Source organism: Pocillopora verrucosa, chromosome 14 (assembly GCF_036669915.1).
Source record: "Pocillopora verrucosa isolate sample1 chromosome 14, ASM3666991v2, whole genome shotgun sequence".
NCBI classification, from domain to species: Eukaryota; Metazoa; Cnidaria; class Anthozoa; order Scleractinia; family Pocilloporidae; genus Pocillopora; species Pocillopora verrucosa.
Window position 1 is genome coordinate 17,143,509 of NC_089325.1, and position 17,118 is coordinate 17,160,626.

At 40.4% G+C, this 17,118-nt stretch overlaps 1 protein-coding gene and 2 pseudogenes across 1 annotated transcript in view; 1 reads left to right on the top strand and 2 right to left on the bottom strand.

Annotated features, from left to right (window-relative positions):
* LOC131772470 (dynein axonemal heavy chain 3) overlaps positions 1–17,118 on the bottom strand; it is a 71,354-nt gene that overhangs the window by 32,196 nt on the left and 22,040 nt on the right. The window contains exons 31-49 of the mRNA XM_066161441.1: positions 16,569–16,706; positions 15,982–16,125; positions 15,576–15,740; positions 14,963–15,097; positions 14,142–14,229; positions 13,642–13,772; positions 13,255–13,355; positions 13,015–13,129; positions 12,753–12,886; positions 12,281–12,511; positions 11,769–11,913; positions 11,051–11,208; positions 10,709–10,789; positions 9,939–10,088; positions 8,293–8,515; positions 7,376–7,489; positions 6,619–6,756; positions 5,964–6,058; positions 4,786–4,867 (exon numbers count right to left, since the gene is read on the bottom strand). Coding sequence (XP_066017538.1) covers positions 4,786–4,867; positions 5,964–6,058; positions 6,619–6,756; positions 7,376–7,489; positions 8,293–8,515; positions 9,939–10,088; positions 10,709–10,789; positions 11,051–11,208; positions 11,769–11,913; positions 12,281–12,511; positions 12,753–12,886; positions 13,015–13,129; positions 13,255–13,355; positions 13,642–13,772; positions 14,142–14,229; positions 14,963–15,097; positions 15,576–15,740; positions 15,982–16,125; positions 16,569–16,706 — 2,568 coding nt within the window. The remainder of the gene's footprint in view (positions 1–4,785; positions 4,868–5,963; positions 6,059–6,618; positions 6,757–7,375; positions 7,490–8,292; positions 8,516–9,938; positions 10,089–10,708; positions 10,790–11,050; positions 11,209–11,768; positions 11,914–12,280; positions 12,512–12,752; positions 12,887–13,014; positions 13,130–13,254; positions 13,356–13,641; positions 13,773–14,141; positions 14,230–14,962; positions 15,098–15,575; positions 15,741–15,981; positions 16,126–16,568; positions 16,707–17,118) is intronic.
* On the bottom strand, positions 30–2,998 carry LOC131795173 (uncharacterized; annotated as a pseudogene).
* LOC136278038 (uncharacterized) lies at positions 3,167–4,868 on the top strand (annotated as a pseudogene).

The following is a 17,118-nucleotide window of genomic DNA, read 5'->3' on the forward strand; positions in this document are numbered from 1 at the left end:
TTTTACGTTTGCGACGCAAAAGCCTTTAACTAAAGCTTCGCTCTGACGAGTATGTCTTTGAGCGATTTACCTCTTTTGTATGATATAATCGGAGGCGTTTTGAAAATTGTTTTCAGCAGTGGCTGATTTTGGATGAGGTTCCATTCTTGCATCAGTATTTGTTGTAAATGTTTAACCCCTGGGTGGTATGCTGTCACAAAAGGCAATATTTTGCCTTTAGTTTTTTTGGTTTGTTTTTTAAGTGTCGACTGCCTTGCGGCAAACGAGACCTCAGATAACGTTTTTTCAATTAGGCTTTTTGGGTAACCACGTGCTTCAAGTCGTGTTTTGAAATTACACATGGCCTCCTGGAAATTTCTTTCTGAGGAGTTTGTTCTTAGAAGTCTGATAGCTTCTCCTTTAATAAAGCCTTTCTTAACACCTGGCGGGTGGCAAGATGAATAGTGTGTATATTGAAAGGTCTCGGTCGGTTTGTAGTGAGTTTTGACGTCGAGGATAGCTTCGTTTTGGAATCTTTCACCTTTGTAGACAACCGTGTCTAACCGTGTGGGACGGAATGGGAGGGCTGTTATTGTGGTATTTTTCGTATGCTTGGCATACTATTGTGATACCCTCTTCTTGTGGGATGTTTGTGTACAAGCTTGTTACATCCATTGATACTAAAATAGTATCATTTGACACTTGCGTTTTCTCTATAAAGTTGATGAAATCAGCTGTATCTTTGAGATAGGATTTTTGCTTTTGAGCAATAGGCTGTAATAAATGATCCACAAAGGATGATATCCTTTCAGTTGGTCCTTCGCAGCCCGATATAATCGGTCTACCTACTGGCAAAGGTTTGTGGATTTTTATTAAAGTGTAGAAAATCGGTATTCTGGGCGGATTGGGAGTCTGTGAAAGCCACTTTTTTGTCATATCGTCTATATGTTTGCCATTGTGCAGTTGAGCAATAAGCTCATTAACTTTTTTTAATGTGTCAGTGACCATGGGGTTTTGAAGAGGTCGGTAGTGGTCTCTGTTGTCGAACTGAACCTGGGCCTCTTGAATTTTGTCCCTCTTGTTCAGAATTACTGTTGTGGTGCCTTTGTCAGCACGTTTAAGGTTGATGGCAGTATTGTTTTGCAGTTCTTTGACTGCTTTGTGTTCGTTGTATGACAGGTTGTGTTTTGGTTTGTTATTTCTATTTCAGCAAGGCTTAACTTGATATTTTCCAAGTAGCGTTCAAGGGCAATAGAAGGTTGTACTGGTGGTATCCAGTTTGATTTGACGTGGAAAGGATGTGGTTCCTTGTCATTCCCGTGGAATATATATCTAAGTCTCATTCGCCTAGCGAATTGTTCGAAGTCACGCAACAATTGTTGCCTGATCTTATTTTCATTTGTCACGGGCGTTTCAATAAATTTGAGCCCTTTTGCTAACACGCTGACTTGGTGATCAGTTAATGTATTGTCTGAAAGGTTTTTAAGGTATTTTTCATTTTTCTCCCTTTCTGTAGTCACTCGCTTGTGTAGTGTATTTTTTCTACGCTTTTTGCGTTTATTATTCTTGGATAGCCTTTTTGCTGTAGTGGGTTTGGCGACTGATTTTTCAGAGATGACACTGTTGTACTTTTCAACATGTTTCTTATCACTCTGAAAGCGTGTACATATAAGATCTTTCAGCTCTGAAAGCTGATTTTCTATTTTGTCTATCCTGTCGACATCAGTATTTACAATGTTCCTCAAGGGCGAACGTGATCTTTCACGTGTATTTACATTGTATTGTGATCGAGACTTGGCAATATTAGCCTTTTCAAGTTTGTTCTTGTGACTAACAAGTCTACGCTGATGGAAGCGCACTAGGGCTCTAACGTATTGTTCTTCAGCGTGACTTTTAATAGCGCTTATTTCCTGTCGAAAGGTTTCGTCAGGCGTGACGTTTGCCTTCGCCTTGTATTGAAGCGACTTAGGGCAAGTCTTTTGTTGTAATTGTAAAATTTCCGTTTGGTTACAGGATTTTAAAGACACAAAATATATCTTGCTTTATTTCAATTTCCCAAGCGATGTTTTGCAATGGAGCATAATTCCAGCTAAAAACTTTATTGAAAGGAATTTCCGGTGATAAGTTGTGTTTGCTTTGAGCTGAAAGTAATATACCTTTAGTACTTCAATTAATTTAGCTGAAATCTCACGCAAACAGGCGCAAAACAAAGACAGAGTGCTTTTACAGCACGAGAACCTGTATTTTATTACTGTCAGCAAGTGGTGCATTGAAGGAACTTATCAAGAGAAAAAAACCAAAAACAACAAGTCAAACATTCGCAAAAAAAATTCGCTTATTTCAATTAATGTTACACGGAAAAGGTTACCACTGAGCCTTGCTCTTGACTGCAAAAATTTGCCAGACTGTTTCAACGGAAACAGCCGTGTATTTTGATTCTCGAAAGCTGGAAAATTCAAGACGAAAATTCCCCTTTGCAGCCCCCGCGCTCGGTTAGTAAGAGGTTATTAGCACACGATCCTAAAAACACGGGTAGAACCACATTAATCTCGGGTGGGACTATGGCACCTGTAACAAGCATTCTGAACCCGGCATCACTTAAATAAATTTTAACATCGAACAACGGGAAAGCTGTGTAGATTAATGACAGACACAGTTCTACAACACATTGTTTTAAACAGAGCTCTTTTTTCTTATTTGCAGTGTTTGGATTTCAGCTTAAAAATTATCTATTGAAGCTTATGAACGGGAGAATTTGCAAAGCGTTGTTCTTTATTTTGCTCATTTTGGTTGGCCAAGCGTTCTGATTGGTTGCTCATTTTGTCGGAATTTTGCAATACTGACCGTTTCAACGGAAACAGCCGTGTATTTTGATTCTCGAAAGCTGGAAAATTCAAGACGACCTCGGGCAAAAATTCCTCCTGCGCTCGGTTAGTAAGAAGTTATGAGCTTACAATCCTAAGAACACGTGTAGAATCAGTTTAATCTCGGCTGGGACTATGGCACCTATCACAAGCATTCTGAACCCGGCATCACTTAAATAAATAAATAAATTTGAACATCAAACAACGGGAAAGCTGTGTAGATTAATGACAGACACAGTTCTACAACACATTGTTTAAAATAGAGCTCTTTTTTCTTATTTGCAGTGTCTGGATTTCAGCTTAAAAATCATCTATTGAATCTTATGAACTGGAGAATTTGCAAAGCACTGTTCTTTATTTTGCTCATTTTGGTTGTACTCCAAACGTTTTCACAAACACGATTTGAACTTACTGACCTTTTAGTCAAAAGACTGAGTACTTACAACCATAAACGGTGCGTTGATGTTACGAGACAAATGAGAAATGGAATGTAGCGAAAACGTTCGGATCTACAGCCCACAGATGTGCTTCACAGACGAGAGCAGGACCTAAGGATCAGAAAACTCAGAGGGTTGCCGGAAAATTTACACAGAGAGGATAGGAAGTGCGAAAAGAAATTCCCATTGAAGGCACCAAATTTCGGCCTCCCAGTTCCTTCTCTGTGTGACCCTGAAGGCACAGATCCCTGTTGTAATCATAATCTTACGAAGTGTGGATCAGCAAAAGAAGATTGTCAGTGCACATCATGCACCGATTTTAGAAATATAGTTTCTGCGGAGCTACACGAGTTCGTTCCTTCTTCTGGCTGCGAGTTTCAAAACTTCAGCAGTGCCGAAACATGTCAGTTGTTATCCGAAAGAGTCTCCAGCTTGTCGTTAATCGGTGACTCGCTAGTGAGGCACTTACATAATGCACTGATGATTTTATTTACAGACGACAAGGTATATGGTAGCCCACTAAAAGACATCGACGAATACCACAGAGATGTTTGTTCAGGCGACATGCAATTGGTAGACTCTGGTAAAACGGCATGTAACGGAAAAACGGTCCGCAACGTTTCCCAACTTCCTGAAGGGAAATTTTGCCAGGGACAATCTACCTTCGAGTATTCTTTACATCAATTTTATAGCATGCAATATGCCAAGTTGGCACTGCAAAAAGTTCGGGGAAAACTTAACGCGACAAACTCAGTCATCGCTATTGGAGTAGGACTTCATATGGGTCTGAATGCTCACAAAGTGTTTAATGGTTACATAAAACCAATCCTTCAACTTAAGAATCAAGCAGCAAGCCAATGGCCGCTTATTATATGGCTCACAACGCACGCACATGGCATCCTTAAACCAATTCCGTTTAGTGTATCCCAAGGTAATGATAAAATCATTCAATACAACCAAGAAATGAGGCGGTTTCTAGAACCTTTTGAAGTTCCAGTGTTTGACACATTCAATCTAACTCGTGGAGTGCATAGCTATGATGGAACACATTACGGCTTTGGAGTAAACATGATGAAGGCACAATTATTTCTGAATTTTTTGGATGAAACCTTACCTCACAAAAAGCGTTTGAGCAGCACATAACGTATTTTTCCAGTGGGAGTCAAAGAAGCATTCAAGCTCTAGAGAGTACCTCTAAAGTTATCTTGTCAGTAAGATATAGCAAGTTGCTAGCAACGGTTCGTCGAAAACTGTGGGGTCAGTCTTTATCAGACACCACAAGCCACTATCATGTGGTCCTGTGTTTAGCGGGTCAAATCTTGATCACGCCCATTCGCATTCACAAACATGTCAGTGACCTAACTAACATTTCATATTGCATTTTTCATCATAGACCATAATTCTATACTGATTGAGGAAACACTGCGTAATTTGTTGCTCTTTCCTAATTTGGCTTTAATCTCCACATATTTATTACACATTCCCAATTTCCCAGAAGTTCTTACCGAACTAAGTCCTTCTGTATCTTGTATTTCATCATATAGACGGGGATTGGCTTTGCGGTCCATATAATCACCGAAGAACAAACTGTGGATCAACAATAAAAACCAAGTTTACAGAGATTACTTTCAGTCTCCATCAATTTTATATTTTAAAAATATTTCAGTGTCTTGCTCTATCTAGAAATCCCGTGCCAGACCTCTGCCAGACTAGGCCCGGCTCAAACCACCGTTGCTCCGTCTCCTGGGATGCCAACCATCAATCAGAACTGGCCGGTAAGACAAGTCCTTTCATCGAGTGATATCCTGGGATCAGGCCCTCTTTATTAAGGCTGAAGGACACGCGTTTCACCGCCCACGGTGAGGGTTTGAAACGATCCGGGAGAGGTTTACTGGGGGTCTGGTACTCAGTGCCGGAGCCCTTAGAGACTTTTCACCGGCTCGCGTTGCGCGAGGCATCCTGCTTTTCCGCGGGCTAAGAGACGCATGTCCCGAGGTAATGAGGGCCTGCCCAAAGGCTAATAGAGTGAAATATTTCATTGGCCACAGACTTCTGATCAAGTTAATCAAGTTGATAGTTGTATCGGCTATTCTACTGGACTCCTGTGTGGCCAGCCGATTCCAACTAATGGTACGAACGATTCAACACGGGGCTAAAAATTACTTATTGCCTCAAATTTCGGAATATTGTCAGCTTTCCGGTGGGAATAGTCTCGAATAGCACACGCATCGGTTGGTTTTGCAAAAAAAAAAAATAAAGGGTTCTTAAAAATGGCAGTCTACAAAGCAACACCCAAAGGAGAAAAAGGTGAAATTCTAGGTCAACAACAACAGCGATCTAATGTCCCGCATGCGCAAAGGGACCAATTCTACCCAATTCCCGCAAAAGATTTCAAAGGAAAACTAAAGAAGCAAACCCTGTCTTAGAAAAAAGCGAAAGAAAATCAAAACGCTCAAAGAAATCTGTAAAGGGAAACAAAAGTAAGGATAGGAGAACTAGAGACTTTTCGAACGAAAAGCGTTCCATGACTTAATGGCTTGTGTGAAACAATTGGTTCTGACAGCCTGGAAGCACGCCACCTTATCATAAGAAGGAACGCACATGCGCAGACGTTTGACCAAATGTGTTGTTCTGTACCGAAATGTGTGCTAACCATAAACGAAAACCAGTTATCAAGTCTTACCTCCTCAGACTGTCATCAGTAACCACACCTCCTCTGCCAGACAAATGTTCAAAGACGTTATTCATCTTCTCCTTAAACTCTGAAGCCATTACATTCTACATAAACAACAACAACAATATCTGAAGGAACTTTAAAAAAAACGGTTCACAGAGTATACATGGTCCAGCTAAATTCAGAGTCATAGCAAAATTATTTCGCTAAAAACCGCTTTTAATTTTCTACTATGATTTGCGACATTCAGTAAATCAGCTTCTATTTCAGTCGATTGAAAAGTCGCAGGCATCAACATATTGCAATTAATTGAACACTTCAAAGCCTTTAGAGTTTCTATCATATTCTTCAAATTAAATCTCAGCATGACGCAATATAAGATTAAGTCACCTAGGTTGGTTAACTCTCTGATGTAAAATATAGCTACCCCTTAAGAAGGCTCACATTTTCACCGCTGCGACACGAGCGTTTCTTAGCCCGCGAGAAAATCTGATTCTTTGAGGAAAGCGAGCTGGCGAGAGGTTTGCTTGGGGTCTGGCACTAATTGCAAACCTCTCGCTGACTCGTCACAAATCTTCCCGCGGACGGCGACGTCGTGCAACGCTAATAATCGACAATAACCAACTTGTTAGACAAGACTTAGACAAAAATAATTTTACCATACCTTAACTATCTCAAAGAAGCATTGCCGGTCCTCAGAGTCAACCAATCTATCGTAGAACACCCGGTAGACCTCATGAACCCACAATCTGATCAGCTTGCTAGGGTGCGTGACACAAACTCCGGGAAATAGAAGAATCCCCTTTAATGAGACATTTGCAAATAAGAGAAAATCAAAAGATTAAATTCTGATTTGCCCTGGTGTACCATAGTGGATCTAAATTTCTGTAGCGAGACGAAAGGAGGAAAAGGGAAACAAAGAGCGAATCGACAAAGTATTGATATGGTTATTAAGGAAGACTTCCTCGGAATATTTGCCTGTTTGAAGATTCAAAAGGGTATTGAGGTTGTTTTAAAAAGCCTTCAGAGAATATTCCTTAGTTTGAAGATGCAGCAAGGTACTAACGAGCTGTAAGTAGAGCACTTTTCGGTTGAGCGTCGAAAAACCATAACCAAAGGAACCACAACGGCCAATCAGAGGAAAGGAAAATTCCCTTCGGAGCCAATGAAAACTCAGGTAAAAACGAACAAACTGCCTAAAGCGCGGGAAAATTTTTGCATCTGATTGGTTGAAAAAGTAGCGCGAGTTTTCCGAACCAATCACAGAGCGAGGTAAAGCGAAACCAAAGTAATCCCGAGTTACTTTCAACACTGCATTGTAAATTGCTCTTTATGACCCACACGGATCACTCGCTTCTTTAAAGGCCTTTTAGTTTATTGGCGAGGGTGAAGGAAGAAAAATTACCACCAAAATTATTTACCTGTACGACCCTAGCAAAATCTCTAAGATTGAACACATAGTGTGACTTAGATGGTGTAGGAAGGAAGCTGGTAATGGCCTGGGTGTACACCTCGGTAATGGCGCTGATTATAATCTAATAAAGCAAAAAAATACAAATATTATAAAATAGCTGTAAATGACGACAACTGACGCACCATCATCACTGAGTCGATTTGTTTGCCCTGTATCACCACTTACATTTGTCCGAGACCAGTGAAGGTTTTTTCGTAAGGTACAAACAGTAAAAGATAGTAACCCGTGAATGTTTATGCTTATCCATGGTTTCCAGACTGAGGCAGTAAGCGACAAAGGAAATGGAATGGCATTCCCCAAGTATTTTCATAGCTTCCCTAACAGTGGCTCGGTATCCATTTAACCCTTAACACCCTAACATCAGTATCTATATTCTCCATACGCTTGTGATACATTTCTGTGGTGCTTACAAGAACTTAGCAGTATTATTGCGAGGAGAAATTAGATGCTGGTCGTTCTCAGGCTTTAAAGGGTTAAACTCCAAAGCTGAGACGGGCATAACACTAATAGAACCAGAAACTCCTGATTCATCATGACTCCCCCGTTTCTCACGGATATTGCTAAAAGTATGGTTGAATTAAAGGTCACGGCAATATAAACTGAACAAGTTTCTACCTAACGATTACACGTACGGAAGGAAGGACAAACAGACAGACAAATAGATAGACATGAAGATCAAATAAAATCAATCAACAGAAAGGTAAAGAACAGACAGACAGACAGACAACATGTCCTTACAACGAGCGAACAAATCCAATCATGCAATGCGGGACGGTGACGATCTTAGCATTGAAATGGACAGTACGAATGAAGGCCTTATAAGGTAGCTAGTGATCAGCTGACCTCGACGCAATTAAACTGTACCTTGGAGAACCTTCGTATCTGCATTTCAAAGCCATTGTTGTTAAAATGCCAATCCATGATGACAGAAAAGATATTTCTCATGGTTTCTGTGCTGAACGAGTCAATGGAGATGATATTGAAATGCCTCAGGAAACGCGGAGTAATTTCATTCCTTCCCCCACCCGGGGGACCCATAGCAGATACTAGTAACTGATCAACAAGCTTTAGTACTGATGTGTCCTTCCTGTCAATAATAGAAAGTACAGAACAATATCGACTGATGTTCTTCTCTTAACATACGTTTTCACTGACATTTTTTTCCACAGTTTTTCCTTAGGATAAGTGGTTGTTGCTATGGTTATTTTGATCAATTCTCTGATTGGTGGATTTAACTGAAAGGACTAAATATGAAGATTTTAGATATATGAAAATTCACATATTTACACTGCGGTGGAAAGATGAAATTAGGAGACCCTCGCAGCTAAGAACACTACTGAAACGAGTAGTTGTAAATAAGACCTGAAAAAAATTTCAGGCCCGTACGGGATTTGAACCCATGACCTCTGCGATACCGGTGCAGCGCTCTACCAATTGAGCTAACAAGCCAACTGGGAGCTGGTCAATGAATTGGGTCCAAATAAACATCAAAGTGAATGAAGATTTTAGATATATGAAAATTCACATATTTATATATATATTCACAAATATGTGAATTTTCATATATCTAAAATCTTCATTCACTTTGATGTTTATTTGGACCCAATTCATTGACCAGCTCCCAGTTGGCTTGTTAGCTCAATTGGTAGAGCGCTGGGTTTGAGGATTTTGAGGGGATCACATAGTTTTCAGAGGGAACGGAGGGGGAATCAATCGTCCCCAACAGAGGATAAAGCAGAGTATAAAGGGGGGCATAAAGTGGACTGCCAATTGCAAATACGAGATCATAAGAATGTTGCAGAGCCTTATGGAGAAGATCAAGTCAATCAACCCCCCTCCCCCCTTAGGTGATAAATAAGGACCACACTTGCGATATGAAAATTTTTCTAAATATGGTTCGATAGGTTCTTAAGGGGTTCGATAGTTTGTACAGCAAGCATTTCCTTGATATTTTCGTGTTCAAAAATGATTTCATTGCCCCTATGGCGACACAGCGGCAAAACGAGTGCGCACGCTCGGAACTCGAGAAAAATCTAAGCGTGCAAAGGAATGGGAACGACAATATTTGCAATGTAATTCTATCGACGCAAAGTGGCGGCATTTTTAAAATTCCCACCGCTCGTTTTCGTTTCGAGGGGATAAGCCCCAACCAACACAGATAAGATTGCCGTTTTCAGGAACATTTCTGTCGAACCTCATTCGTCTCATGTCTCATTTCACAAAAACAGCATTGTAGCAACAGGTGTGAATTTAGTGACTGAAGTTGAGCAACCGCAATATGGCTACGAGGTTCGTAGCACCTGTTATCACTTTAGCGCTTCTTATCATTGTCTCCTCTTTAGGCAAACCCCCCCAGTGCAAAATTTTGTTGTTTCGGCGGAAAAACCCATGCATGAATACTCATTTTAAGTAGCTTAACGCTACAACTTGAAAAGATGAGACTTCAGGGACTTCTTTGGTATGTGATGCAATTCTTTAGTCTCAACTTCTGGGAATCCGTAACAATTTACCTGTCGAACCAGTATCCATGATCAATCCACTGTCGCAGAACTTCGATGGGAGGCTGGGCACCATACTTCTCCTTAGCAGGCATATTTAAATCATCTACAAAGACCACAACCTTCTTACCAATAGCCGGGCCATATACACCTCGCTTTCGTCTAAAAAAAGGAATTGGCCAACGATTATTTAACCTTTCTAGAGACAGAGGATCGCCATCATATTATAAAACCCGCGAGCAACTCCTCATTTTCTTGCCCTCGTTATTAGCGGTGCAGAACGCGCGGTTCTCGGTTCGTGGGCAGATTTTGAGATGAGTCGAGGAGAAGTTTACGGGGGTCTAGCATTTACATACCTATCACCGGCTCGCATTGCTCAGGGTCTCATACTTTCATGCGGCAAAGAAACGCTCAGGCAGAAACACTGAAAATAACGGCTCACTCGCAGGCTATACTACGAGGCTACCTTCCGCCAGAGGGCTTAGGAGGCTAAGTTACACTGCAGAGCTACCTTCCGCCAGAGGGCTTAGCAAGCCAGGAGCTACTTATTTAAGTAACTCGGGACCCACTAATCCCCTGTCCTTTAAGCAGATTGCTCGAGTTGATAAAGTATTGTCTAAAGTAAGACTCTTGGCTCCTTTTTCTTTTTTCGTACAAATCTTCTAAGCTTTCGCCGATTTACAAGGCCATCGAAGATGCTGAGTCACCCGATGATGTCGCTTGATTTTCCAACACGCTCATGAAGGACAACATGCAAAAGTTACTCATTAATTAAATATTACCTATCTAATTTTGAGAGAATCATGTCTTGGGTTTGGTTGGAAGTTGTTTGGGCGGAAAAGTTCATGAAGTTAGCGATGTACCTGAAAAAATAAAAAGTCAAACTCAAACTTATAGCATTTGAATTCGCAGTGCAAATGCAAATGTGAAAAAGACATTTCTAAACTGAATCCTCCACTTACGGGCAGCTCTTAGGAGGGGCTAATCTTACAAATCTCAGTTTCCAAAGGTTGCCATTCTTTATACCGAGACAAAAGGATACCGATAACTTTGGGCGCTGGTCGCCGCGAATTTTTACATCGCCTTTCCTCATAAACGATTAGGACCACACCAAGTATACTCACTTTTCAGGGGGCATGCGCAGAATGTAGTTGTTTGTTATAGCTGATTTTCCTGTTCCTGTCGGGCCAACCAATAGCAGAGGTTTCTCGTGATCGAGGAATAACTCCAGGAAATACCGCTGACGAACTGTCTCTGTAGTAGGTATGATCAGCTCATTCGGCTACAAGTACAAAAGAAAAACACTTCACAAGCACCGTTCTTTGATTCAGAATTTGATACACATGACCTAGCTGGATAAGTTTCGGTAAGAAAAACACTCACAGTAATTTCATATAATGAGGGTATACAAGATACTCTAGTTTAAGTCAGAATAGAGTAATTTGTTTTGAGAATCTAAAATAATCCGTGATTGCTGTGGTTTTGCTTTACTTCATAGCGCAATTAGTCCAATTGATCCAGAAAACTCGCGCCACTTTCTCAGACAATCAAATTGAAAACCAAACAAACCAATCACAACTTGGCCACTCGCGTTTTCCCGCGCTCCAAGCAATTTGCATGTTTTCACTTGCGACCTCATTGTTTCGTTGTAACATTTGCTTTGTTTCGATTGGGTGATTGAGACTCTACGTTCCTCGCGAATGAACGACTCCAACTTTCGTGTTACATGTCTTCACATACGTTCGACATTCACCAGTGACCTCTTATTTGACTAGCTCAAAAGAAGTATAGGTTGTCTGAGGGATGATCCATATTTTAAGCCATATCCTACCCTCAACTCACCTTGGCGTTCGGAGGAATTTCCTCGATGAACACATTCTTCTCCCACGGATGCCACGTACCAAAGGTCGACTTATCGAAAAAGAAGTCGTAAATAACTCCCTTTCCAGGAAACTGGTAATTCTTGGGAAGCTTTAAATCTTTGGGTCTAAAAAGATAAAAGAAAGTTTTAAATGAATGCCTCCGATAGCATCCGACAGAGATTGTTGGAAAACATTAATTCTAAGTTCTTGTCATGTTTTGGTTGCCATGTCGTTTTTTGCCTAAGTAACTAAGTGGAAAACCACACAGTTGCTTAGTGTTATTGAGCCATTTTCAATCCTTATCTCCAAAACGTTCGCATCGCTTTTCAATTAATGTTAGCAGAATGGAGACGTCAAATCTGAGATAGGCATATGTCCTTTTCAAGAACACAAGCGTTTGCATGAAGTAAGCTGCTAAATGCTTGGAACATGACCAGTTCCTCCCCGCAATGAAAGATAATTTATATCAACACAAGAAAAACTAATTCAAACCTTTGGTGTTGTTTGTTGGTTCCAGCTGCCAAGACTTTCAGGAAATCACTGAACTTCAGCCTGGAGTCAGTGTCTAAATTTCCGCCAATTGACCAACATAAAGCGAACAGAAAGAGAGACTGGAGCCATTGCAAAATTTCCGCCTCGGTCTTGGCTGGTTTCTCGTCCATGAATCCCTCAAACTCCTCTTCATCCATAACGGTCTTTTTCTTTTCCTCTTGGGGTGGCTCTCTGGTTGCAAAAACATACATTAGATAAGTCTGTGATCAACCAACAACATCTCAGATAAAACGGGTAAACCCCGACGAAGCCTGAGTTTATTTTCACAGGACGAGCTTTCGGTAACTGCTTGGATGCAGTTTACCTCCCTTGATATGTTCTTCATAAAAAAAATAACAATAACTTAGTGATAGCCAGCGTTCCTGTAATGCCTTGCCCTTAATTTTAGTCGAGAGCCATTTGGCCGTTTTACCTCAGCTCATCCAACAGAATGGAGTACATGATTAACATGGACTTGACCATGCGCATTGGTGACGTGCGCACCAGTTCACGGCACTGTCTAATGACGAAATCCACGCACGGGGCAATCAACCAGTCAAACATCATCTGAGAGGGAAACAAGACATGATTAGAGACTATAGATGCCGTCATGCTTTGTGAAATCCTTCAAACCCTCAAGCAAAACTGAGGATAATCAAATTTTTGCTGCTTCATTACAAAAAGGTAACCCCGACCTGTACAGAATTTTTGCTAGCAGAGCTAAGGTTTGCAGGATAATCTTTCTCCATCCACGAAGCGACAAGTGGCTCCCAGCCCAACTGACCTGGCTCCATGTAAATCATACCACATCTGAAAGCAAGTAAAAAATTCTCTAGGCGGTAAATAAAAATAACTATAATAAAAATAACAAAAACATTGGGAATTTAGCAATGGAAATTTCACGAGGTGGCTCGTGAAAAAAAATAGTGTCTCACCTGCTTACTGTCGCTGGTGAAGCCTGCTCCAGGTCTTGAGGTTCAAATATCATGTTCTGTAGAGAGCTCATTTGAATTATCTCTCCACTCATTAAGCACAACTGCAAAGAAAATGACAAAAATCAATTTAATTTTTAAATGCCATAGTTACGGGGGCCAATGACCATAGGCTTGGCAGGACATACAAACAGGAAAAGGCGAAGTTGTGTAAATGTTTGAAAATTCTGCAGGCAAGGTTAGAAAAATATTTGGAGGCCACGATTTTAGCTAAAACTCCTTGAAGAAGTCTACGACAGTTAGACGGAACGCAGAGTGCTGATCACTCGTCTAATTTTTTAAAAATTGTAAACAATTTAAAAAAATAATAAGTTATCGATATAATTGTACCTTTTTGTTATCGTCAAGCACCGTATTCATGTTTTCAATCCATACTGCATCAACTGGCCCATCAAATATGATCCATTTACGCTCCTCGCTGACTGAGCTTGCGTGCTCACGGAACGTATTGGCAAGTACTCCTGAAAATAAATGAAGCATATAAACCATAGAAATAGAAATATATAAATATAATTTTGGCACAAAAATATTTATCGTATAGAGGCCCATTGGTGTGGAACTCCTTGCAACTAGAAATGCGGAGTCTTGGCAACTTTTAAACACACGTTGAGGAATCATCATCTAGAAAGTTATCCATAGCTGTGGACATCATATTTATGGTAGTTTTTTCATATGTAATATAGAGTCAATTATTTTTCACTAAATAATCTTTTTAACCATTGTTGTAATTAGGCCAGAAGATCCCCATACGGGAGTCCTAATGAAAATGTTGTATTCTATTAATGAAAAGTAATCTTTCCTGAAGTCTGTTCGTGAAATAAAGCACTTACCGTCTGACCACTCGTGTGACACAGGATCAAATCTTCCATACAACTGGCCCATGGTGACAGCCTTGGGGTTAATGATCGTGTACTGAACCTGCAAGAGACCATGGTTTTCTATTGACCACGTTTCAATTTTTTCAGTGAGTTTGTCAATACCCTGTGTTTGTCAGTAATGAGTTAACTGGAATACCAGGAAACGAAACAATGAGGTGGCACGTGACGTGGTCATCACGTGAATATCACGTGGAACATCACGTGATCACCTCGTATTTTTCACAGTACATTTCTCCCTCCTTGTATCTGTAACTTGATCTTTAGGTCTTAAATCTCTCTTGATTCACATTTGCATCATCAACTGTAATTCGCCCAATCGTCAAAACCGCTATCTACATACACAGAGCGAAGTATTTTCAAAGTAGATTACTTTGGCCGAGAACAAAACATTGACCCTTTAACTCCCATGAGTGACAAAGACATAATTTCTCCTTACAATACCAGTACAATATCAAGCAGGCAACTGAAGAGAATATAGAAACACACCAATTAGGGGATAATTAGTCCATACAATACCAAATTATCCAAATCAACATCATTAGAATTGTTGGATCAATATCAGTATCTGGCCCAGATACTGATATTGATCCGAATTGCTTAGGAGGCAGTAATGAGAATTATCAATGAGATCTTCGGAGCAAAAGGGTTAAAAGACAGACCTCCACTTAACGCAGTCAGGAAAATGTGGTAACTAAAAAAGACACGCACCAATCGATACTACAAGGATAACCAAAGACTTGCAGAGAAAAAAATAGGTAACGGAACTGACATACCCCAACTTCATCCGAGTCTTCATCTTTACCAAGCTCAGTCAGCGCTGCAGATAGAACCTTCCACGCCGATGTCTTTCCACCAATGGGATCGCCCACGATCATAAAGCCGTGGCGTACCAACATCATCTCGTACACCTTTCAAAGGAAATGTGGACTCCAATAATCGTATTGAGCAAAATAACATGAATATTCCCAAAGAGAGGCTTTCAAGCCAGTCTCTGAGTAAGAATGATAAGGAGCCAACTTAAAAATTTTACGATTCCTCAGCCTCTGGGCTCCAGTAAACTATTTTCTTAAAAATTTCCTGTTGATTATAAGTAGTCTTCTTATTATTGTAATACATATTTTTGCGAGCAGTAAAAGATTTGTTGTTGTTGTTGTTAATAACATTTCCTTAAGGATGGCTGAAAAATTTGAACAACAAGAATCAACCATCTTGGAGCTCTCTGTCTTTCTGCTTCGAACTCTTAAGCCTAAATTAAAGCAGAAAACCATTCACTAATTTCAAGGTCAATTTCAACCATAACGCAAACAAAGAAAACTCTGGATTCGTCGATGCGTTGGTAGGGATTCGAAGAAAATCTCCTTTTTATCCCTTAAATTGTGAACACACCTGCACAACTTTTTCAACAAACCATGGTACCGCCTGCAGTCCCATCTTCACGCTGTTCCGTCTGAGTGCCTCTTCCAGGACACCGTGATCAGGAGATGGCAGAGTGATGCCTGGGAACAAGTCTGACACAATGCCTTCAAACAAAGGCAAGTCTTGCGATAAAAACTGCAAAAAAAAGCGTGCAATTAAAGACAAGAAGAGAGATCTTTTCATTATAACCATTCTCAGTTAGGACGAACATAAAGTAACAGGCGTGAGGCAGTAGCCAAATCTTACCGTCATTTTTTCTTTGAGAACTTTGATTCTTCGTTCCCTAAGGACACTTTTAGCTCCATTTCAAAGCTCTCGAATCACCGAAAGTTTATTTTAAAACTACTCACAATTTCGTTTACATATTTTAACAAACCTTTGGCAAGTTGACGTCCATAATGGACCTCAACAACAAAATATCCTCGTCTTGTTCAGAATACTTCAGTTTTAAATTTCCTGCCGCAGTGAGAACTGACTTGACCGCCCGCATACCATAATCATAATGATGCTGGGACGAAAGCTGTCAGAGAAAAATATTCAGTTATACGAAAAGTCGAAAACCCGAAAAATTATGACATCCTTTTCTCTCTTCAACTAACCCTTGAAACCCCAAGAGTGACCAGCATCTAATTTCCCCCGATTTCTAGTCATGGCCGAGCCATTACGTTGTGTTTTTAGGCAAGATATTTAACGCTCACATGACCTCTCTCCACCCAGAAAAAGGCCAACTGCGATGAAAACGTGAAATGCTGAGGAGGTATTTTCCAGCAGTTAAGCCACTGGTTATTCTAAAATCATGTTGTTTGTCTGAATGAAGACTTGAGAAAAAACAGCTCGATCACGTAATTCCATTTCACTGACAAACAGAGACGAAGTAAGACAAGCGACAAGTAGTTAATGTTGACTTCAAAGAAACATTTGTTGCGCTTACTATCATAGCCTAATCATAAGAGTTAGTGTTACCTGCTCAGAACAGAGCCTGTACACAGCCACAATCTTTGCCGACAGACTCCGCGCATTAACAAAACCCATAGAATATAAACTGATCTCACTGATTAGGGCATAATCAGGAACCATCATGGCGACTGTACGGAAAAGAACCTGCAATAACAATCACCAGTGATATTAATTTCTAATTTTTGATGAAATAAAATGTGCCCTACTCATAACATGGGGCTTCGTAGCTCAGTTTGTGGTGGAGACCAACCAGTATCTGGGAGGCCTGGGTTCGAATCCCGTCACAGCCTATATCAAGTGACAGTTAACCCTCTGACCCCTCTGGGTGACTAGCATCTGATTTCTCCTTACAATATCACCCCTGTATCACGCATGTCACAGGAGTAAAGGAAATGACCACTGACAAAAGAAGCTCTTGATTGTTAAACAAATTCTCCTTGTCAGCACCTCAGGAAATGTATAGATAACAGTGTAGAGAATATTGATGTTAAAGTAAAAAGGATTAATAGGCGACGTTTTAACTACTGCAAACTACCAAAAGTCTACAGTTTGAATA